Source organism: Channa argus, chromosome 15 (genome assembly GCF_033026475.1).
Source record: "Channa argus isolate prfri chromosome 15, Channa argus male v1.0, whole genome shotgun sequence".
Lineage (NCBI taxonomy): Eukaryota > Metazoa > Chordata > Actinopteri > Anabantiformes > Channidae > Channa > Channa argus.
In genome coordinates, this window is record NC_090211.1 from 4,375,921 (window position 1) to 4,397,907 (window position 21,987).

Here is a 21,987-nt window from a genome sequence, read left to right on the forward strand (position 1 = left end):
AGGCGACTCGCAGTTACCTGTTGCTGGGCAACAAGAGCCAACTCAATCTGGGTTCACGGACTGCGAAAAATGGCCGGATTTCCAAAAATTATTTTCTATTTATACTTCAGATTTGCATAATAGTGTAAGTAAAGCGATCGGGTAAAATGCTCATACCATCAATATATATAATTAAGTGTCATAATCATCTTATTAACAGGTTATTTATAGTGGGGCAATATTTTGTTAATATAAACTACATGGTCGACTAAACCAGGATTCGGTTTGTTTAAAAATATGTTTAATAAATATTTAAGTGTCATTGCTAAAAGTCTAAATAAAAAAAATAAAAAAACTTTACTCAAATTTTTAAATGAGTTGAAGGTTTTAGTGAAATACATTACATTTTTTTGTTTTTGTTTTATGTAGCATGTACGTAAACTGTATTGGTCAAATCCAATTGTGTTTTCAGTAAATTTGACGAATAATAATAAAAATATCAACACAGAGTGAACAAGAGGCATGTAATCTAATTCAGATTACCCACTGAATAGCATGGTCTTTTATTTGGGTAAAGCCCATGAACAATATCACAAATACATTTCATTGATAGCAAAACCAAGCAAGTGAAAGTTCAGGTGGCATTCTTTATTACTACTTTCACTTATAAAATCATCTTCATGGTACACATGCATATTCCCTTAAATTCCCTTGAGAATGATTGCATCCATCGCAGTCACAACCTGAAAGAAAACTTGAAAAACCCCAAGCCCTAATTTTATCTTTGGCAATAAATCAACTAAAACTAGCTTACTGTAAATGCTTAAAAATTTTAATAAAAGAAAAAAAGGAAAATATTACAGCCTCAATGATAGAGTTCTGTGTTGTCCATCTCACCACAACATTAAAGTAAAATGTCTATAACAGACGACACGTCTTAAGGTGGGAATTCAGTGCGTCAGTTTGATATGAGGTCAATGGGAAAGAACAAGAGTGAGTTTACAACCAAATTACCAGCAGAGTTCTGGATTGTAAGAAAACTGGATGAAAGCTGAGGTCTGAATTTTAAGGTCAATATGACAAAAAAGGGACCGTCCACTGATTTTAAAACCATGAGCATTTTAGAAATCATTAGTTCAATTAGTTGTGGGCAGTCTGTGAAAACAGTTAATAGACAAAGTCCATTACGGCTTAGAGTTATCTTGACTTTGACTTCAAATCCTTAAGGTGCAATTTTGAGTTTGTAGTTGAAAGAAATGTATAAAAAAATGATTGAATTTAGTTGACTGCATTTACTTACATATTTACGTAAATATCTGAAAAGCTGATTTAATAATGTTGCAAATCACACAGTCTACATCCACGTTTGCTGGGGTATTGCCAGCGTCTTTGCAAGATTTTATATTGGTCTTCAGTGACTAAGCAAAATGTTTATTTATTACTAGTGTTGTTTGTTTGTTTCCCTTTAAATATGGCCCATTGCATAGTACAAGGCGAATAAAAGTAGTAAAGCACAAACCAAACACCCGAAATAATTTCATCTGAACTAGATGTAGTCGGCCACTTGTAAAGGTGACAGGTCTCCTAAAACGTAGAGTCACAGATCATTGTCAAGATCATCTGATTCCTATTACATTTCTGTACCATTTAGTGTAAAAATATTTAAAAATAAAAAAAAGGAAAAACGGCACAACAGAGTCAGTAAAAGCAAATTTCAAGCAAAAGTTTCTAGTTTCTTGATAATGTTTCCCTTTAAAATGATTTGATATCTTACAGTAAGCTGTAATGACTTGAAATAAAAGTCATTGTCAGATGGATTTGAGATTGCAGAATAGGTGTTGTAAATGCTCGTTTTAAGGTTAAGATTACCCTACGACTGTAGCTGAACATGTAGGAGAGACTAGAAAGTACACAAATCGATACACATCTACTTCATGTGGAGTTTATAATCACAGTCTGCAAGGTTTGCACTTTAGAGAGAAGGGCACTATTATTAGAAGACATGGAGCCCAGAAGTGGCTGGTCTGTCAGAATTTCATCCATGCACATTACATGCTGTGGTGACTGCAAAACATGACACACATTAGATTAAACTGCTTCAGGATTAGACTGGCAATATTCTATGACTGTCATCAAATCCCTTGAGAAGACAAAAGGCAACAATGTGATGGTGGCGGACCATGCTGTAAAAACACTTCATACAAATTGACTGTACACTGAAACAGTTCTTTAAAAACACCTCACAAATATACATTTTAATTCTCAAAAAGGGTCAGCAGTTTCCTAAAGTACCTGGGTACTGTATTTCTTAATGAAGCAAACAGGAGGAAGAAGTGCATTTAGTGGGCACTTTTTTCAGTGGCAGATTAAACCACATTTGTGCTCTAGTGAGTATTTTGGTCAACAGGACAGTGAATTTGTGGAAATATAGCACAAAAGAATGAAGGAACATGTCACCCAATACAACACTGTGACTCCTTGAGGTGTTTTTAATAGTTTTTGGTCAACAATAGAGCTCTGTGACACAGAGGAAGATATCTAAATTTAATACAGACATAATACTTTGTAGCAGGATAAATATATTGTTGGGTTTAGTCCTTTCGTGGGATTTGCTGACAAGAAGAAATATAAAGCCTTATCTTTAAGGCTACACATGTAGCCAGAGCTGCTGAATGAAAGAAAGTCAGTGTTACCCCTCAGGTTATCTCCATACAGGCACTAGAAGTGGGCCCATTAGCACTATTTTACATCATTGCTGACAGATGTTGAATCAAAATGGTTTTATATGTGATTAACAAACCCATTACTCATCATGCCAAGTATGTTTTCATAATTTGTATTGAATACTAACGAAATTGTGTGTAAGAGATAATTGATGATTTACTACAGATAAATTGAGATCAAGGTGAGCATTTGGTTCATCACTGCCAATGCCAGGCTCTCCACAGTCTGGGTGGCTCTGTGAAAACCAAACATACCACGGTGTCAGTTTCTCTAAGAAGACGCCGGGACACGTTCATCATCCCTGGGTGATGTTTCTTCCAGCTGTGGAGAGCAAAACCCATCCAGATGTGCCCTTCTCTTTGTCCTCCTCCGTACCAGACAGAAATCAGATGCTGTCGTAGTCTGAGTCTCGTCTGCTGGACTGGGCCGTCCACTCTGCCATAAAGAATGTCAGCGATCCCACAAAACCCACCAGGACCAGGATGAGCAGCTGCCACTGGAGCAGTAAGTAATTACTGTAGAAGAAGGCTATAGCAGCCATGATGGACTGGAGTGGAAATAAAAAAAGTCACCAATAAATCACTGAATTTCAAAAGATATATTTAAAGTTAAATTCAAATAATACTTATGTACTAAATTGTTCTTTGTAGGCGCTAAATAGGACTTATTGTCTAATTATCTTTATACACAGAGTGACAAAGTGAGAGGTCACCTGGATGAACTTGAAGACGGCAAAAGCAGGGGCGCTACTGTCACGGAACATGAAGCCGATGATGCTGAGAAGCTGAGTGTTGAAGCAGCTGTCACCCAGACCGAGCAGGAAGCTGCACAGCAATGCCACCCCGAGACTGAGCCACATTGGACAAAAGGTAAAAATAAATAAATATTAAAAAACAAAAACATAACTGTAATTTTATTGTAGTTGCTGTTATTATAGCCAAAACAAACACACACACACAAGCAAAACAGCACATCATGTTAATAAGTGATTTCACAGATTTTCAACTAGCATCTTATTAAACTAGGTTGACTAGTATCAAACTACTCTTTAGTAAAACTCCCCTCTAATTTTAGCCCCTCCAGGTGATGTCATTAGCAGGAGCTTTCAATTCAGATGATGATGTCAGGAGGTTGTCTTGAGAAGCAAGCTGACCAAAACTCCAACCTCTATAGCCCACCCATCATCTGAACGGAGAAGTCTTCCAAATGATGTCATGTGGAGGAGTTTTTTAGCCACAAGAGATGTTTTAATAGAGAATGCTGACTGTAGTTCGATAACGTTTATATTCGCCTATATTCTTCTAACTAAAACCATACGAAGACAGTTGACAATTGGTAACATTTTTTTGTAATTTAAGACACACACTTTGCTTTTATTCCTCAGTAAATGTGTGGAAAATGGTGCATATGTGGCTCTTGTGAAAACCTAGTATTTATCTATTTTGCCTGAATAGACCCACTGTTATTATAGCTAAGTTACTAGTTTGTACCTGAGTGCTGCTTTTTGTACCTGGGGGTGATGTAGGCCTGTAGATCAGTTCCTGCCTCTGGGGCCAGAGGAGCATCAGCAGCAATGTTTAGGAAAATCAGGTAAAATGCAGCAAAGTGAGTGATGAGCCCCAGCAGCACCACTGGGTTTCTCCCAAACCGATTGTTCTTGTTCAGCATCCCAAACACGCCCCCACCTGGCCAAAAAAAGCATAGATGGGGAGAGACATCATAAGCTTCCAGCCTGGTAACATTACTTGGCCCGCTTCCTTTTTGTCTCTGTTGTGCTTTCGTGTGACAAACTGCATCATAAATGAGGCTTAGAAAGGGACCCAGCGCAGAGGGCTCACCTAAGATTTCACCAATACCAATGCAAATGCCAGAGATGCCGATCAGACTCTTTGCGTCTTTGCCAAACCGCGTCATGGCACCAATACATGTCCCGTACACTCCGCTGTAAAAGGTGAGCTCCAAGCCTAACGGAGCAGACAGAAATGCATATGTGAATTGAGTCATAAGTGAAAGTCTCCACACTCACACTGACTTAAACCTGCCGAGACACCTCTCTACACATCTTATTTTCACATCACCCACCTGTGTATCCTATGGAGATGCTCAGCAGCAGCATCTCTTTGGTCACAAATATTTTACAAGCTTTGACTGCAAACACAAAAACAGATGTTAACATGGGAGAAACTTCTGTTGACAGGTTAAAAAAAAAATAAAACTAAAAACTAAAAAAGGTGGAGATTATTCTAGTAAATGTACCAAAAGCATCCAGAGCTTGCGAGCAGAGACTCAACTGAGGTGAGCTGCAGGAAGGAAAAGAAATAAATCATATGAACAGCACAGGCAGAATCAGGAGTTTGGAAAGTTGTCTTTACTAACACTGATGGATGTTTTTGCCTTAAAAGCAGTCTCCCTCACTGCCTTTCGAAGGCTCGTATTTTTCCTTAGACATTTTTCATTTTGACTCATCCCTAAACTGCACCCGGTTGCTGTAGCAACTGTATTACAAAGAGAAATGTAGGAAAAACAACAAAGCATTTATAGATAAAGATCACTTGTCTCATTTTGTACTGTTCAGTTAAAAAATGATAATCCATCCAAACCCATCAGGAAGGATGACTGAGGCTCCCATTTGTTTTTTTTAAATATAGTTAACCAAGATATTTCCAGGGTTTCCAACTTTTTTATGGGTAAACGATGGTTGTTTGATGTCGACCATAAGACAGAAAGAAAGAGGGGGACTGCTATACATCTCTATCCCAACACACAAAAAAAATCCATATTCACCTACTAGTACTACTTCCAGGTTCCCTTTGCAGTAAATTACATATTTAGAAATCACATGTTACAGCATTGTCAACATTTTTTCTTTGCACTCAATATATCCAAAGATTTTCCATTCTCCTTCACAACCATTATTAGCTTGAGGGAAGAAGATACAATCTAATTTCACAATAGATTTTAGTGAAAAACATTTTATAGAAATATTCATGTTGATCTTGTAATTTGTAAAGTGGCAATAAAGTCCCAAAATTACAGGTTTTCCAGGCCTCCTAAAAATCCTAACAACACTCACATAGATGTGGAGCTGCTCTCTGTGGATTCGGTCTGCAGATGTGACTCCAACACTTCACCAGATGAGGACTCAGGATCAGGCTTCCGGATCAAAAAGAAGAGGAAGCAACCAACCAAGCTGATCACCGTGAGTGAGATGAACACCGTCTGACGGTCTTTGTCTGAGACAAACAACATGAATCAGATGCTTAAAATTACACTTCTTAAAAAGAAGTCAGCATGGGAACTACTAATTTTTGAATGGCAATAAAAGCACACTGTTCATACGAGGCAAACATTTTTATTTAATGCAGTTTGTTTCCTACCCGTTATGTGAACATGTCCGTGCCAGGCACAGTATATGTAAAGATTTCCAAAGAATAAGCTGCAGAGAGATGATGAAAGGAATAAGTAACAAAAACAACAACAAAAAGAGTTAAACTGACTACAAATGATAGGTTCTGTAAACCTATCATTTGTAGTCTTCACTTTAAGTATCTTAAAAAAAAAAAAAACCTAAAAAAGCGAGTTAAGGAATTTACAGTGCAGGTATGAGTTGAGACAAATGTTTACCTGAACTGAAGCAGCGCCCAAAATATACCACTATTTCTCCCAATGGTGGTGTCACTAGAGTTAATGGCAAGCACATTTCCCTGAGCGGTCCAGAGCACTACAAAGTGAACATTTGAAAAGATCAATACACAAACATACATGCAAAAGCAATCTGTTTCCTTACTTAAATTAGAGGGTTGGTAATATTTTGTTACCTGCTGCTCCAATTCCAACCAACACAGACATCGTATAGAAGCTCCAAGTGTATGGGTAAATGAACACTGCTATATATGCGCTGTAGAAAACATTATCGAGATGCTTTAGAGATCTGACTGAGCATGAAAATGTCCATGTTTGTACAGTAGTCATTGGTGTGTGCTCACCTGTAAAGAAGCCCACTAAAGAACATGGATAGCTGTGGCCCAATGACAGCCACCACTGAAGGAGCAATCAGGTTGGACGCGGAGAAAACTCCATAGACGATTGCCATGCTGGAAGTAACAAGTAAAGGTATCACTCTGGGCTGCGTGTGAACATATGACAGCATATCCCACAGTCGGTTTAAAAGTATAACAGTCCCATGGATCATTTTATTGCGTTGAATGCTTTTACATTTTAAATTCTTTCAAGTGCATTTTACATATTATACTGAATTCTTTTCAAATTAATCATACATTCAAATCTGAAAACATCAGTTGTGATCTGACTGCCAGATATAACACTTATCAGTAAGTTTTACATGAAGATGATTTTAATATTCAATGCCACAGCCAGTGTTCCCTAAAGTGCTTTGGATGAAAGGTATGACCAGGTCTGTATCAATGCCCTCTATCAGGCTGCACAGATATTGTTTACTAAAGATCAATAGCTGATGTGTAACTGCTTGTGGTTGTAAAGATAGCAATACTTTACCTTGTATACCCTGTCCCATGAAACTCGGTGCTGTTGAAGCTCTTGATAATGGTTTGCTGTAAAAAAAAATAAAACAAGCTTATTTTCTTTATTTAAAAAAAGACTACTGCTGAGGATTGACAATGTGAGAGATCAGGTCCATGTGTATTTGAACAGTGACAGTATTCTCTTAGGTTTTTGCTCTGTACACCAACACAATAGATCGTAAATGAAACATGTAGATTTGGTTGCAGTTGTCAGCTTCTATTTAAGGGTTTTATCAAGCATATTGCACAAACCTTGTAGGAATGAATGACATTTTTATTCATAAAGTCCATTGTATAAAATACTAGCTCAAAAATAATTGCACAAACCAACATAATTATAAATCAAACTGTCCGTTTTCATACTTAATTACGCATATAAATACTCAATAGCTGCCTTAAGTGTGATACCCGCAGATATAATCAAATGGTGGGTTTCTTTCCTGGTGAAGCATACAGTGGATCTGTGTCATACAGAGCCCAATAATGAAAATTAAGTCACTGTTCGGATAGTATGGACCTGGTTATATGTGCAGAAGTCAATCCAACCTACCTCTATATTGCCACATGTTTGAAAAGCTGTGAACATAAACATAAAGCCGAAGCCCAGGATAATGATGTTCAAAAGCCTCTTCCGCTCTGGACTCATTTTTGGGGATATATGCAAATTCCTTGAGGAAGTGAAAAGAGAAGAAGTCTACCGGAGATCACAGCACATCTGAAGATATAAGGACATAAAAATGCAATAGTCGGAAAGGTGTGTAATATTATAGAAACGTAAAATACACTGATTTTAGTATTAGTAAAAAAAACAAAAACGTGCTTTGATCCAAACTCCATTAAAAAATATAATGTTCTGTCACAAACTACTTGCGCATTAGAAAGACTTCGACAAATGACATGTTTCGAACCGTAGTTATGATTTAACAGAGTACAATCATAATTTCGGGCTGTAATATGTCACAAAGCAAGCGTACTGTTTCCATAAAAGATTAACTTTCACAATTGGTAGCCACCCATCTGGTGATCATCTGTGGGCATCCTAGAACACGGTTAAACTCAAACAATGCAGTTTGGCTGATGTTTGAAATGCCGAATCATAAAGTGGATTATTTATTTTATCATAAGGCAGAAATAAGTGTTCTATCATACGGATTGTCTGACGATACGCAAATCAGCATTAAACTGAAGGATTTTAAAAGGGGGTTTGGTTTGGTTTAACTTTAAAAATGAAAATGAAAAAGTCAGACAAATGGCTGATCAATAGAGACTTGCGTCTTTTAACTGTTGTGACAAGCTAAAGAAAACAAGTGGAAGGTTAAGACAGGAAACAGCTTACCAACAATGATGAAGTCGTTTAGCTAACGATCGTATGGCTGCTCCTCTTTATGCGGACTTACAGCGTTTTTAGATACATGTTTAACTCTCTGAAGAAGACCTATTACTCCCAGCCATTCATTTTCTCCATGGTTTCCCTACACCAGCTTTAACACAATGCTTTCCGTGGTATAAATCAACTTCTCATGAGCTCTTCACCTCACCGGTAAACAGGACTTGTGGGTCATGTGATGAACGGACCAGCTGACTGTTGTGCTGTGACGAATTAGCTTAGCTCTTCCTTTAGCATAAAACCGTAGATCTACAAACGCTCCGGACCGGGGTAATGCCCTAAACGCAAACGTGCGTAAATCAATCCTTTTTACTAGTTTATATATGGAAAATGATTTCCACTTCAAAGCAGATGAAAAAATTGCAGTGTATTATCTGACTGATGGTATATTATTGCTAGTCTATTTATTAGAAATGTTATTACTTTATTTTCATGCTTTTATGTTATTTGGACTAGTCTGCATATTGTTTACTTCTTCATAGTGGATAACAGTACTACATGTGCATTCATCACTTTAATGTAATTACTTTACAGCATGTAGATCACACAGTCGGAATTAAAAGTAATGGCACTGCTTGCAGTTTCCAGGTTTTCTGTATAAACTGGTCATAAAATGTGATCTGTACTTCAAGTCACAAATCTCAATAAACACAATATTCTTAAGCTGATAAAACACAAGCAGTCATGATCTTTCAGGTCTTTATTGAACACACTCATCAAACACAGATAGACAGATAATAATAATAATAATAATGCAATAGCTGGATCTCAGTTTTAAAACAATCTTCATCTACACTCAAAGCTCAGGATTGATTGAAACAATTGAAGTCTTCTGTAATTTAACAGTTGCCTGTAGTCCATGTTTCGACATTATGATTAACAGGTAGATGAAGGAATAGGGAAACCACTGTATGCAGATGATGGGGTTCTCTGAATTATGGGATAGAATCTGGAATACATGCAGGGGACATGTGGGGAGGTTCTGTGGGCTCATATTTGATAACAAACTCGCATGGAGACAGCACAAAGATAAAAACCAAGTGTAAAAAGATCAATAATCTTTAAAGATGTTTATGTGGCCGGAACTGGGGAGCAAATAAGTTATCACTGGTAAACATATAAAAGCAACTTTTGATTATGGTTATGTTGCCCACATGTCAGCAGCAGAAAGCAACCTTAAAAAGTTAGATGTAGAAAAAGCTCAAGCTATAAGAATCTGTAGCTGTGCATTCAAAACATCTCCAGTTGTTGCTATGCAGGTTGAAATAGGAGAGATCCTCTTAGGTATAAGGAGACTGAAACTAATGCTGCGACACAGGGTTAATCTACACGGACACAACAGTAGGATTTACATGAAGGCGAGTTTAATATTCACTGCCACAGCCATTAATTGCACTAGGTAGCCTGTCAGCACTCACAGGCATCAGACCTGGAGCATCATGTAGTCATGGCATTAAACTCGAAATATACTAAGTAATTTCATAAGTAACAGGTTGCAAAATATTGCTTTGAAGGTTTGCTTCCTTTGTGGTGTGAGGGGAATACTGATATACTGGCCAAGCAATTACTCAAAACACAAACAGTTGAGATGCGGGTTTCAGTAACTAAGACTGAGGCTAAATCAGTCATACGAGATCATATGCATAGAATGTGGCAAGAATACTGGGACAAAAGCATGTGGTAATGGAAGTAAGCTGGGCAGGAACTAAATGGAAAAAAAAAACAGTTATTACAGGACTTTACCAAAGACTGCATTAAATAGGCACACATCTCACTGGGTTATGCATGAACTTTGATCAACAAGAATCTGACCGACACATATTAAGTTATTTAAGGAAGAAAGGGAGAAACTCTAAAAAAAAAACAAAGCAGTCTTCTTGGGCAAACATCTTGGCAGATATGTAGTTTCCTACTTAAATAACTAAAAGAGACGGGTTTAATAGAAAGAATCTAGTTTTCCCTTTTTTCCACTTCCAGCTTTCATACTCCAATCCAGAAGGTGGCGCCAATGCACACCGTCAATTACTTCACTTGGCTTTTATTCACAAATAGAGCGGAAAAAGACGTCGAAGAAGAAGTAGTTTACCTCATTGCTTCGGCCCGGAGTACTAAGTTAGATGGCGACGCAGAATTGCAGGAAATGGTAATTTATTTTACAATTTGGCGGCTTCCAATACTACAGGTAAAAGGAGATTTCATTTAAATTGCACTTTCGTGGAAAAAAGACAGGCTCCAACGTAGCCACGATATCCATTGTTTTGAGGAAGGCAGCCAGGCCTCACAGGTTCATTCGCCATGAGTTACGGTAGGCCTCCGCCAGATGTCGACGGCATGGTTTCCCTCAAAGTAGACAACTTAACGTACCGAACGTCGCCCGAAACCCTCAGACGTGTATTCGAAAAGTATGGCCGCGTAGGAGACGTTTACATCCCCCGGGACCGCTACACGAAAGAAAGCCGTGGGTTTGCGTTTGTGCGCTTCCACGACAAAAGGGACGCGGAAGATGCGATGGACTCCATGGACGGCGCGCTTCTGGATGGACGGGAGTTGCGGGTCCAGATGGCCCGGTACGGCAGACCCCCTGATTCTCACTCTAGTGGAGGGCGGCGTGGAGGACCTCCACGGAGGCACGGAGGCCATGGGCGCCGTAGCGGAAGGTAAGCAAGAACTCGTCAACAATTTAAAGCAGGAAATCTCATAACGAATTGGCCTATTCAGGGTCTATTCAGGTTGTTGGCCTTGGCATAGTGGGATTCACGCATTTCTACATTTACATTTAGCAGACGCTTTTATCCAAAGCGATTTACAAGTGAGGTACAAGGCAGCAAAAATCTAAGTCAAGGAGAAAACATCAAAGCAAAGTCCTGTCAGTCCTTTCAGAAGCAAACCTTCAAACCAATATTTTGCAACCTGTTTCTTTTGCAAGAAAAGCTGCGAAACAGCAAGGTCCATGTTGCAGTTCTGCACAGGTTAAATATAGCAAAGTGTCTGTGAATTATTTCACCAAAGCACCATTGGAGCTTAGTGCGACTATGTGACACAGCGGTGGAGCTTTAAATAATTTTCTGTAATGAACAAACTGCTAGACAAATGAGGAATTTACCAGGAGATTCTAATAACCAAAAATTGTTTCCTAACATATCTTCTGTGTTGGAGGGAACCAGGCAGAAATCAAAAGGTGCTGATTTTTTTGAGAATGATGCTACAAGCCTGGCACACCTACTGTATGTTTGGGCAGGTTCTCCCATTCTTCTTTACAGTACCTCTCAAGCTCCATTAGGTTGGATTGGAAGTGTCAGTGCACAGCCATTTTCAGTTCTCTCCAGAGATCTTCAAGTCTGGGCTCTGGCTGGGCCACTCAGGGACATTCACAGAGTTGTCCAGTAGCCACTCCTTTTTTTTGTTTTGGCTGTGTGCTTAGGGTCAGTGTCCTGTTGAAAGATGAACTGTCGCCCCCGTCTGAGGCCCAGAGGGCCTGGAATAGGTTTTCATCAAGCATGACGCTGCCACCACCAGGCTTTACTGTAGGGATGGTATTGGCCAGGTAGTGTGCTTGGTTTCCTCCAGACATGACACTTGGCATTCAAGCCACAGAGTTCAATCTGATGAAACAAACATCAGACCAGAACATTTAATTTCTCATGGTCTGAGAGTCCTTCAGGTGGGCTGTCATGTGCCTTTTACTGAGGAGTGGTTTCTGTCTGGCCACTCTACCATACAGGCTGGAATGGTGGAGTGCCGCAGAGATGGTTGTTCTTCTGGAAGGTTCTCCTCTCTCTCTTTCAGAGTTACCATTGGGTTCTTCTTCACATCCCTGACTAAAGCCCTTCTCTGTTGATCTTAGTTTGGCTGGCCAGCCCGCTCTAGGAAGAGTCCTTGTGGTTCCAAACTTCTTTCTGTGCAATCCCCTGGTTCAAAGGCCCCACCTTAGGGGGGCTGGTTCTGTTCTGGGGGAGGAGCTGGACCCTCTGCATGTTGTGGCTGAGAGGAGAATGTTGTCCAAACTCCTCTAAATCTTGGACAATCCCTCCCACCCATTCCATTGCCTGCTGGCTGTACAGAGGAGAACTTTACAGAATGATCGCAGTAAAGTGCTCCGCAATACACCACAGGAGATCCTTTCTCACAGTGGCCATTAAACTGTTCAACTCATCCCTAAATGAACAAATAGAATTGTGGTTTTTTTTTTATTTAATATTTTTATTTGATTTGTGTTGGGATCAATAAAGTTTTGGATGATGGAGGCCTCTGCTCATTGGGAACTTCAATGCTGCAGAAATATTTCTGTGCCTCGATACAACCCTGTCTCTAAAACAATTCCTGTGACTTTATGGCTTGGTTTGTGCTCTGACATGAACCGTTGACTCTCGTGTTGTCATTATGGGGTCTTGTTTGTAGAATTTTGCTAATGTCAGCTAATCTGTCACTTTTAATATCTAATTATTGATTTGGTGGGTCATCTTTGATTAAGTCTGTGCAGATGTAGATCATCTGTATAATTGTTTTCTCAGTTCAGTGCCAGCTGTTTTCACATGGTAGATGATAACTCAAACCACTGAATGTATCCAGTTATTCCCCCAGCCCGAGACACAGAAGACAGAGCAGATCTCGCAGCAGGAGCCGCTCTCGTTCCCGAAGCCGATCCCGCTACAGCAGATCCAGGTCCCGGTCCTATTCCAGATCCAAGTCTCATTCTCCTAGAAGCAAGACCACCAAGGCCAAGTCCCCTTCTCGTTCCAGATCAAGATCCAGGTCCCAATTAAAGTCTAGGTCCAGAAGCCATACTCCTTCTTCCAAAAGAAAATCCAGATCTAGATCTAAAAGTCAACCCAAATCAGCAGAAAATGGAGGTGAATCTCCATAGGGCTTAACGCGTCATCAGCATGTGAACAGGTGAGCTTTGACTAGAAGTAATTTAAATTGTCCACATTTTGCACATGCTTTAATGATTATCTCTTTTTCAAATACTTTGTTTCCCCTCGATCATTGTGGGAGTAAAACTGATAAAGATTAGTTTGTCTGTGAAGTAATCCTCTTTACCAGGCAATCAGACTGGTGCTTAGATGTAACTATTGACACCCCTGTCAGATTTATGTGAGTTGGATATTCTGCAACTACAAGAGTCACTTTTGCTACCATCAGGCTAGATTTTCTTTCTCTCCAAACTTGATTTACCACAATTTACAATTACACTTTCCGTCATACCCAGTGTACCAGCTCATCAATTTCACCAGATTCTAAGAAAATAATTTTGAATAAACAGTTGTGATGGTAAAACACATCTGGGATTCTCTCCTTCCCAAGGTTGCAGCATCCTGTTAGCTAAAGTGGAGTTTAATCTTAGCTGAGCTGTGAGCATTTAGGTGTGCGGTGAGCTGCTCTGGTATTTGCTTTAAACTCCATCAAATCTGCTGTCTAAACTGTTTTCTGTATTACACTTATGTAGTTCTTTTTGTTTTATTCGGACAGATTTACAATTTGTCCAATGTTAACATTGTCCCTAACGTGTTGCTTGTTGTTACAATTTCAGGTGAAGATTTCAGAACTTCAAGTCTCAGACTGGATCACACAGAAGCAACAGTGTCTAGCTGTAAAAGGTTATTGTCTCTTTGACCTTAATCATTTGGTCTTGGAAAGGGCTTTTCATTTCATAGACATGCTGTGATTTTTATTTCCTTTTCATACAGTGTTTATGGGTTTTAAAGTTTTGTTTAATATTACTTTTAATTTGTGTTCCTACCTGGATTTTAAATTTGTTTATAAGACACTTTTTTTTTTTTAAGTTCCTGTTTAGTGCTTGTCCACCACATGGTACCATCTTAAACTCAGTCCGTTTTCTACCAGGAAAAAAGTCTGGGTAGTGCCTGGTGGGGTTTTTTTTGGTATCAACTTCGTCCATTAAGGTTAAGGCAATACCAAACGGTGAAGTGGAAAAACTGAAGGCTACCTGCTGTCCTAAATAAAAAGTATATCCTAAAGCTCTCCAGTTTCTTTTGAAACAAAATACACTCACTGGCCACTTTCTTAGATACACACGTATATATTCTGATGCAATTCAATACAGCGGCTCTGGAATGAATTCTACTTTTACAATGATATAGTTTCTCACTTTTTAAGTTGAATCTGTCAGAAAGGTGATAATTCATCATTGAGGGTGAAGTTGTTAGTGGAGTTGTACTTGAGTGCATTATAAGAAGAGATGGTTCTAATGTTTTGGCCACACAATTTAAAATAGTGTCTTGGATTGGTACCTAATAAAGTGGCCGGTGAGTGTATGTCTCTGTGCTGTGTTACCACAGTTGGTGTTATCACTCAGATGACCAAGCTACATTGTGTACTATCTGCAGTGGAAAACAAAGTACCTGGTAGTACCAAAAGCAAGTCGAGTTAAACTGGTACCATGCTGTAAAAATATTTTTGGCTTGAGTCGAACATAATCTAGATTTCTTTGTGTCTGACATTGTGGGGTCAAGGAAAACTGCTGTCAAAACTGTTTTGTTATCTTCAGTAGTTTAGTGTTTGGAGGGTTGCACCTCATAATATGCCACCTTGTTCTTGTTTTTGCTTATTAACTATTGTAAAGTTTAATACTTTTTCCCATGTCCCGATACTGTGGAACTGTAACATCAATCCTGGTGAGTGAAGCAGGTTCCTGATACCAGGAAGTCCATTATGCGCAAAGTTAGCTTGCTGATGCACAAGTCTCGCTTCTGTGATGCAGGTCTCTGGTGTCAATATACCTGGATTTAGGGCTTCTTTTTCTACCACTGCAAAAAGTTATTTCTTGTTCAGTAAGAACAAGACACCTCCACTATGTCATAAACCATCTATAGAAAACAAAGAACTGATGCATTATTTATATTTTCATTGTAGTAATTTTTAAGAGCAACACAAACCACATTACATTTAATTAAGGCCCTCAAAAGTTACATAAAGAGCTTTTTTTTTTTTTTTAATGCTGTACCTCAGGCTGTTGTAGTTAGAGAGCACAATGGTTAATTCTAACCCTGTGTTAAAAATTTTTTCACAAAACGCATCCTACAAAGCGACGGGGGGTGTAAACTGTGGTAATTGTCAGATATTTAGGGAGTTACATATTCTTAAAACATTGTTTTCAATTTTACATTAACTTACTGTTCAATTTAATATTTCACTTGTGCTTCTAATCCTGCTCATGTTCTTTTTTTTATTTTTTTTTGTGCACTAGGCGCAGTTGTGTAGCAGTTGAGTATTGCTGGTTAGCTGTTAAGGTGTGGCGTGTTGCTCTGCTGAGTGCTTGGATGTATCCAGTATTCTCCAGAATGCTCCTGTGACTACCAGTGGTACGGTTGCTACAGTCTCACCCTTTGTACAGTAAAATGTTTTTTCCCCATATGGGTGTGACTTTGATTAAATATTTGGTGTTTTGTCTATAATTGTCTCTTCATTTATTACTCAATTTAATTTGGCGCATACATTTAAATATATGGTAGAGTGGTACAGCTGCTTTCATAATAGGTAGATACAGTTGTATAGAAACAGATTTGGCAAAGTACTTCCATAAAGCAAAACTGCAATTACAATTACTTTTTTAAATAAAAGGTTAAAGTGGATTTGGGCTGCAGAAATGAAATGAATTACATTAGAGTCAACATAATACAAATAGGTCTCGTGTCAATCAGATTAATGAATGCGTTATTTTGTTGTTTGCTACCAAAAAGAGAAACGTAGAAGAGGCTTTTGTTTAGTAGCAACTTCCATGTGAGTGAAGCCCTGAAAAGAGAGCACATCCATTCATGGTGCACAAACACTGGTAAGTGAGTGAAAATGAAGTTATCCTCATCCTGTTTAACTAGACAGGCTTATGATGCGTACATGTCTTGTTGAAACCATAAATACAAGCAGCCCAGTCTGGGGGAAACCATACCCTCCAGCTTCCTAGTGATGAGAGATTTGGCTCCCAAACCAATTATGAATGGTTTGTGTGTTGGTAGGCATATATTTTTTTATTGTTAAGTCGTATGCATTTTCCTAGTTACAAAAAATACACCATTACTGTTTAACATTTTTACCAAACCTTTAAATGAACAACTGAACATAGAATCACAGCAAATAAAGGCCAAAGTCTAAACATTATGACATGTCTTCCCCCCTTCCTCCTTTCATATAATGATATGATCTATCGGATGAGATAGGCCGCATGGTCTGGTCATCAAAATAAAGTCCTACCCCTGTCTTGTCTCATACAGATGGGAGAAGCGATGTCTTCTCTAATTTACTCCTCCTTTTCAAAATATTAGTCATGTGCATGTGCAATGCATGGAAGCCTAATGATAAGACAAATTCAGTCTTTTTTTTAATTTTTTTTAGAGGCTGAGTATTTGGCCTGTGCTCACTAACATTGATATGGCAGCAGGGCTGCAGCTTTAATTTGTTACAGCAGGGAGAAAAAGAGAAAAGAAGCTTGGGAAGGAGAGAATTCCAGATGTGTTTTCCCATCACAACCATTTTTTTTTAAATTCTTTTCTTAGTATGCAGCCCAGCTTCTGAGAGCGAATGATTGTTGTCTATGACAATCCAACAGTCATATTCTCTATTCTATTGAACTTTTTTTTTTTTGTCCTTTTAGCTTATGCTGTGAAGTCATGCATAGCTTGTTTTTTATATATTTTTTGTGCCTTTGTCTTTGTCATTGTCTGCATGTTGATTTGGCACAGTTTTTACACCGAATGCCCTTCCTGACGCAACCCTCCCCAATTTCTACCGGGCTTGGGACCAGCACTGTGCAGCTGGGGAGGGGCTGTTGGGGGTTCAGAGTCTTGTCCAGGGACCCAGTTTTGCCTGGGGACCTCCAACCCAGTGGCTGGTAGGTGGCCACTCTACCAACTGAGCCACTGCTGTCCAATCTATTGAACTGAGTGCAGATCTGACAATGAAGCTGATTGATGTGAAAGATAGGCAAAGGACACTGGCCTCTCTGTTTCCACTATCTGGAATGTCATTAAGAAATGGAAGATAAGTGGAACTGTTCAAGTGAAGCCACGATGTGGAAGACCAAGAAAATCAGTTTGTTTTTTTTTTAAACAAAACTTCACGTATGCTTTGCAGAAAGGCATCTCAAAACCCTCATATGGCTGCAAAGAACCTACAGGAAGGTTTAACTGACACGGGTGTGGTGATACACCCTACTACTGTGCAACATTGCTTGAACAAACAAGGTCTATATGGCAGAATCGGAAGGAAACTTGAGGTGGAGACCTCATCAGGGACTTGAGCATCTGCTCAAGTAGGCAAAACAACATCTGAATAGGGCGAGTAATTTGGTGTTCTTTGAACGATTTCTGGTAAGACGTAGGTGAAAGAAAGTAAGCAGATGCTCTCCCTACCACATCTGGCCTCGTAAAACAGTTGCCTCTAAAATTGATCCGTGATGCTGGCTGCTGATGACAGAACCAGCTACATCTTGAAGATGGGATTAAAAATCTTTTTAATGATGGCATGACAACACAGAATTAAGACTCCATTATACTTCTCCAGTCATCCAAGCACTACATGACATAACATATGGATAATGCTGAATGATGCTAGAAGTAGAAAATGCTAAATGAAATTAAGTATTACTAAATACTGGTTTAGAGGTTTTGTAAACAAAAACAATGTTTACTAAATATTAAAATACATTAAGGATAGCCACAATTGTAAGTTACGATGCAGCAAGTGCCATTATAAAAATACCCCGAATCATTTCACCTTTTGTGTGTATGTCTGAATGTTTTTTGTCTCCACCCAGTGGTTGAATGTAGTTAACTGAAGTTAGAGAGTTGCTACCTGAACTTAGCCTGAGGGTTCAGTTTGGGATTGTACAGAACCTGACCTGTATAGGTGTGTAGTGTGTGTGTGTGTGTGTGTGTGTGTGTGTGTATAAATATATGTGTGCTTTAAAATCTATATTTCCCATTCTTCAAACATGCATGTAATCCTAAATCCTAAAGAGTTTTTAAAACTTTTCATCGGCAATTATAATTCAGGAAGGTCTGGGCTTATGTGTGAATAGAAATAGAAATAGAAAAGAAACTTTATACTAACTGCTACATCAAGTGACTATTAGAAAAGGATTGCAATACATATTCGAGAGAATTAACAACCAGGTAATTAACTGAATGCATCGCTTAAGTGAGGAAATATAATTTCTTATTACACTACACTGCAGCTATGACTTAAAGTACATAAAACATAACAGTGATTACGAAACAGTTTTCCCATTTTTTTTAGCATTTTAGGGCAAGTTATGTCACTGTGTATTGAATACATAGATGGATTCAAATTATGAACTGACAATTGATACAAATTGACACATATCTGTGTCCTCCGGCAAGATGCTGAAAGTTGGATTCATCAAAGTCTCTCAACTCTATAAACTTGTAATAACTTATTCACTATTTTCTTCACTCTTCACACTCAATCACTTATTTCAGATGAGTTATAGACTACCTGTAAGAATGTTTTTTAAAAAAATGATTAATTAACAAATGAATGAGTTTCGCTCAAACCCCCACATTTTTTTATCAAGTTAGGTTTTAAGAAAGAGGAAAACAGCAGGAAATTATGCAAGCGTAAATGTTAAATATTACAAAACGCATTTAATTATTTGTTGATGTGACATTTCCAGTACAGTTGAGAAATAACAAGGCGCGGCTGCTGGTATTACGTAACATTCTACGTCTGTGACGGGCTGACGTTGACTTCGGGGCGGAGCTATAAAGGGTTGTTTTCGAGTTCTACGAAAGGGAAGGTTTCCATTTTGTGAGAGCTGTGGAAGCAGAGTAGGTTGTCGTTTCTGTGAAAAGGCGAAACCCATCAAAGACAAAAAAGTCAGTCAGCCGACGAACTGCTTGCTAACCAAGTTATTATCCGAAAGGAAAGCAAATCTTATCGTATGTCCGCTATCCAGAACCTCCAAACTTTTGGTGAGTAATTTACCAACGTTATATGAAACCAATGTGAGACAAGGTGGGGGAAGGGCGACTGCAAAGATTGCTAGTGCTATGCTAACTTATGTCGAGTATTTTTTATATATATATATATATATATATATAAAATAGTGGTTATATATCACAATCCTTGTTCTTTAGAGTGATCAACTTAAAGTAATGTTAAGTTAACCAGAGGTTTGGTTTATTTTTATGTTTACATTTAACAATTTGAAGTTTCAGGTTTCAGTTGAGTATTTAGCAGGCCACTGTTCACGTTAATGCGGGCGCCATTAGGCCTAAATTTTGCTGCGTTAACGTCAACTTGTGTTTCGAATATATATGCGTTAAAAATAAACTTCCTACGGAGAGAAATGTCAAAATGTCAACATAGACGTAATTGATGTTTAGTCCTTGTTTCACGTTGTGACAAACGTTAGTGTCATGACTGTGCTGTTCTGTTAACAATCGTTTTTGTTGGCAAAAGGGTACGTAGCTAGGCCGTGGCTAATGTACGGTGCAGTTCTTCAGTTAAGCTGTACATTTTGCATATACGCCTTTTAAAAAGTCACATGAAATATGCCCTTTCGAAAAATATCCGTCGGATGGGTTTGGCAGCAGTGTCTTGGAATGCAAATGGATTTTTATTGTTCTCAATGCTTTTCTTCTAACGCTAACCCAAAATCTTTCCAGACCCCTTTGCTGATGCAACTAAGGGTGATGACCGCCTCCCAGCAGGGACTGAGGACTACATCCACATAAGAATCCAACAGCGGAACGGCAGGAAGACCCTCACAACTGTCCAGGGCATCTCCGCCGACTATGACAAGAAGAAGCTAGTCAAGGCCTTCAAGAAGGTACTACTGCTCTTGAATGTGTTTCATACATATTCATTTTTTTTGTTTTTAGTTTGGCCTCTTTAACACTTACTCATTGTTTCGGTTTTTGAACAGAAATTTGCCTGCAATGGGACAGTAATTGAGCACCCAGAGTATGGTGAAGTAATCCAGCTTCAGGGAGACCAGCGCAAGAATATCTGCCAGTTTCTTATTGAAGTAAGTGACAAAATATTTTCAAATATCTGAATTGACAGGGTTGGGGGTTCTTTTGTGTGTGTTGTGGGGAGCATTACTTAGTGCTTGGGTCACGGACATCTAATCAAATGTTAACTGATTGGCAATGTTTCTTTTTTGCAGATTGACCTGGCCAAGGAAGAGCAGCTGAAAGTCCACGGCTTTTAGAAGCTGTCGGCAGCATTTTTCCCATCTCTCCTGGAAGGCCATTAAATACCCCTCCCCCTCTCCTCCAATGTGCTGCTCTTGCTCTTTCTCCCCCATCTTCCCTTGCTGCCCTACCAGCTCCCACTAGCTAAAACGTGAATTACCTCTGACAAACATGGGACTCTCTCAAACCACCATCCCCCTACAACACCAGGGGACAGGCTCACTCTCAAGTCACACCACTGCAACTCCAGATGACATCAGGGATGAGTGGTGATGGCCCCCCCAGGCACTTCCACCTTTTTTTTTCACCCTAATTTCCTTTTTAAGAATTTTTTTTTTTCTTTTAGGTCTCATGGTAAAATGAGGCACTGTTTCATGTAACTTTTGTTTTTGTACAAGGTGTTTAAATAAAATGAGTCTCCATATGTTGGGAGTGGAGTGGTGTCATGGGGAATGGGTGGGGGCTGTGTGTATGGGAGGGTTATAGACTTTGAAGTGGGTACATTTAGATGAATGAAGGCTACTGTTAGCAAAAGGAATTCTTATGTGTATTTGATGCAGGCATAGGTTTCTATGGTTTGCCAGCATATGTGACCTCCCTCTTTTCAGTTAACATTAATATACCACTGGGGGTTTTCACATGCCCAGCAGCCTGATCTCAGGTTAGAGGAGAGATGGTTAAAAGCCTTGAACACTTTCACAATCTCAAAGTACATGTTTTGTTCTCTTGTTTAATGACACTTTAATTTTTGCTCACATGCATCAAAGTTAAATAGATATTAGTTAAAGGCTGAGTCATTTCACTCGGTTGCCCCTGCCAGAGTAGGAAACAAAACCAAATACTAGTAATGTACTCTAGTATAACAAAGGGTATGTCTTGTTTTTGATTTTTATTTTTTGGTTTCTTTGTTTTTAATGTGCTGGTAAATGGTGTTTCCTACTCTGGTGCTTGACAAGCTGACTGCTTTGTTCCAAGATCAACCAAACCTATGCTTAAAGACACTTGAAACTATAATTTCTTATAATGCAATAATTTGTGAACAAGTTATAACCTAGTGACTTTGAAATGATACAGGAAAACATTTAAGCCATGGCCAGGTTACACTGTGCTACTGTGATAGTGATGGAGAGAATCTGTTTTGCAAAATCCACATTTGGTTCAATAAAATGTCTGCAGTTATTAA

The 21,987-nt window shown here is 38.8% G+C and overlaps 3 protein-coding genes across 6 annotated transcripts; 2 read left to right on the forward strand and 1 right to left on the reverse strand.

The window, feature by feature from the left end:
- Positions 1–507: 507 nt before the first annotated feature.
- Positions 508–8,853, reverse strand: mfsd11 (major facilitator superfamily domain containing 11). 2 transcript variants are annotated; one of them, XM_067478178.1, is made up of 14 exons: positions 8,783–8,853; positions 7,795–7,959; positions 7,219–7,274; positions 6,690–6,797; positions 6,522–6,601; positions 6,328–6,424; positions 6,081–6,139; positions 5,777–5,936; positions 4,960–5,003; positions 4,786–4,851; positions 4,542–4,667; positions 4,214–4,388; positions 3,416–3,551; positions 508–3,250 (listed from the first exon to the last, which is right to left on the reverse strand). In XM_067478178.1, the coding sequence occupies exons 2-14, from the start codon at positions 7,888–7,890 to the stop codon at positions 3,089–3,091; spliced, it is 1,365 nt and encodes a 454-aa protein (XP_067334279.1). In that variant the 5' UTR covers positions 7,891–7,959; positions 8,783–8,853; the 3' UTR covers positions 508–3,088. The 2 variants fall into 2 exon arrangements, with proteins under 2 accessions (XP_067334279.1, XP_067334278.1); XM_067478177.1 differs by having other exon boundaries at positions 8,581–8,830.
- Positions 8,854–10,689: 1,836 nt separating this feature from the next.
- On the forward strand, positions 10,690–16,046 carry srsf2b (serine and arginine rich splicing factor 2b). 3 transcript variants are annotated; one of them, XR_010910887.1, is made up of 4 exons: positions 10,694–11,288; positions 13,201–13,524; positions 14,162–14,228; positions 15,839–16,046. XR_010910887.1 is itself a non-coding variant. In XM_067478182.1 (3 exons), exons 1-2 carry the CDS (start codon positions 10,927–10,929, stop codon positions 13,493–13,495), a joined length of 645 nt encoding a protein of 214 aa, XP_067334283.1. In that variant the 5' UTR covers positions 10,690–10,926; the 3' UTR covers positions 13,496–13,524; positions 14,162–16,046. The 3 variants fall into 3 exon arrangements, 2 of the variants coding, with proteins under 2 accessions (XP_067334283.1, XP_067334282.1); XM_067478182.1 differs by having other exon boundaries at positions 10,690–11,288; positions 13,213–13,524; positions 14,162–16,046; XM_067478181.1 differs by having other exon boundaries at positions 14,162–16,046.
- A 3,347-nt stretch (positions 16,047–19,393) lies between these two features.
- On the forward strand, positions 19,394–21,987 carry LOC137100375 (eukaryotic translation initiation factor 1b). The gene is made up of 4 exons (XM_067478186.1): positions 19,394–19,577; positions 20,274–20,437; positions 20,534–20,635; positions 20,777–21,987. Exons 1-4 carry the CDS (start codon positions 19,547–19,549, stop codon positions 20,819–20,821), a joined length of 342 nt encoding a protein of 113 aa, XP_067334287.1. The 5' UTR covers positions 19,394–19,546; the 3' UTR covers positions 20,822–21,987.

Bases quoted from the DNA above. Each gene is read 5' to 3' on its own strand.
- mfsd11 (XM_067478178.1), bottom strand. From the start codon at position 7,890: ATGAGTCCAGAGCGGAAGAGGCTTTTGAACATCATTATCCTGGGCTTC. The intron at 6,798-7,218 runs GTAAAGTATTGC...TGTTACTTCCAG, and splicing joins CATGGGACAGGGTATACAAG to CATGGCAATCGTCTATGGAG. The intron at 3,552-4,213 runs GTACAAAAAGCA...AATGTGGCTCAG, and splicing joins CAGGCCTACATCACCCCCAG to TCTCGGGGTGGCATTGCTGT.
- srsf2b (XM_067478181.1), top strand. From the start codon at position 10,927: ATGAGTTACGGTAGGCCTCCGCCAGATGTCGACGGCATGGTTTCCCTC. The intron at 11,289-13,200 runs GTAAGCAAGAAC...GAATGTATCCAG, and splicing joins CATGGGCGCCGTAGCGGAAG to TTATTCCCCCAGCCCGAGAC.
- LOC137100375 (XM_067478186.1), top strand. From the start codon at position 19,547: ATGTCCGCTATCCAGAACCTCCAAACTTTTG. The intron at 19,578-20,273 runs GTGAGTAATTTA...AAATCTTTCCAG, and splicing joins CCAGAACCTCCAAACTTTTG to ACCCCTTTGCTGATGCAACT. The intron at 20,438-20,533 runs GTACTACTGCTC...GTTTTTGAACAG, and splicing joins TAGTCAAGGCCTTCAAGAAG to AAATTTGCCTGCAATGGGAC.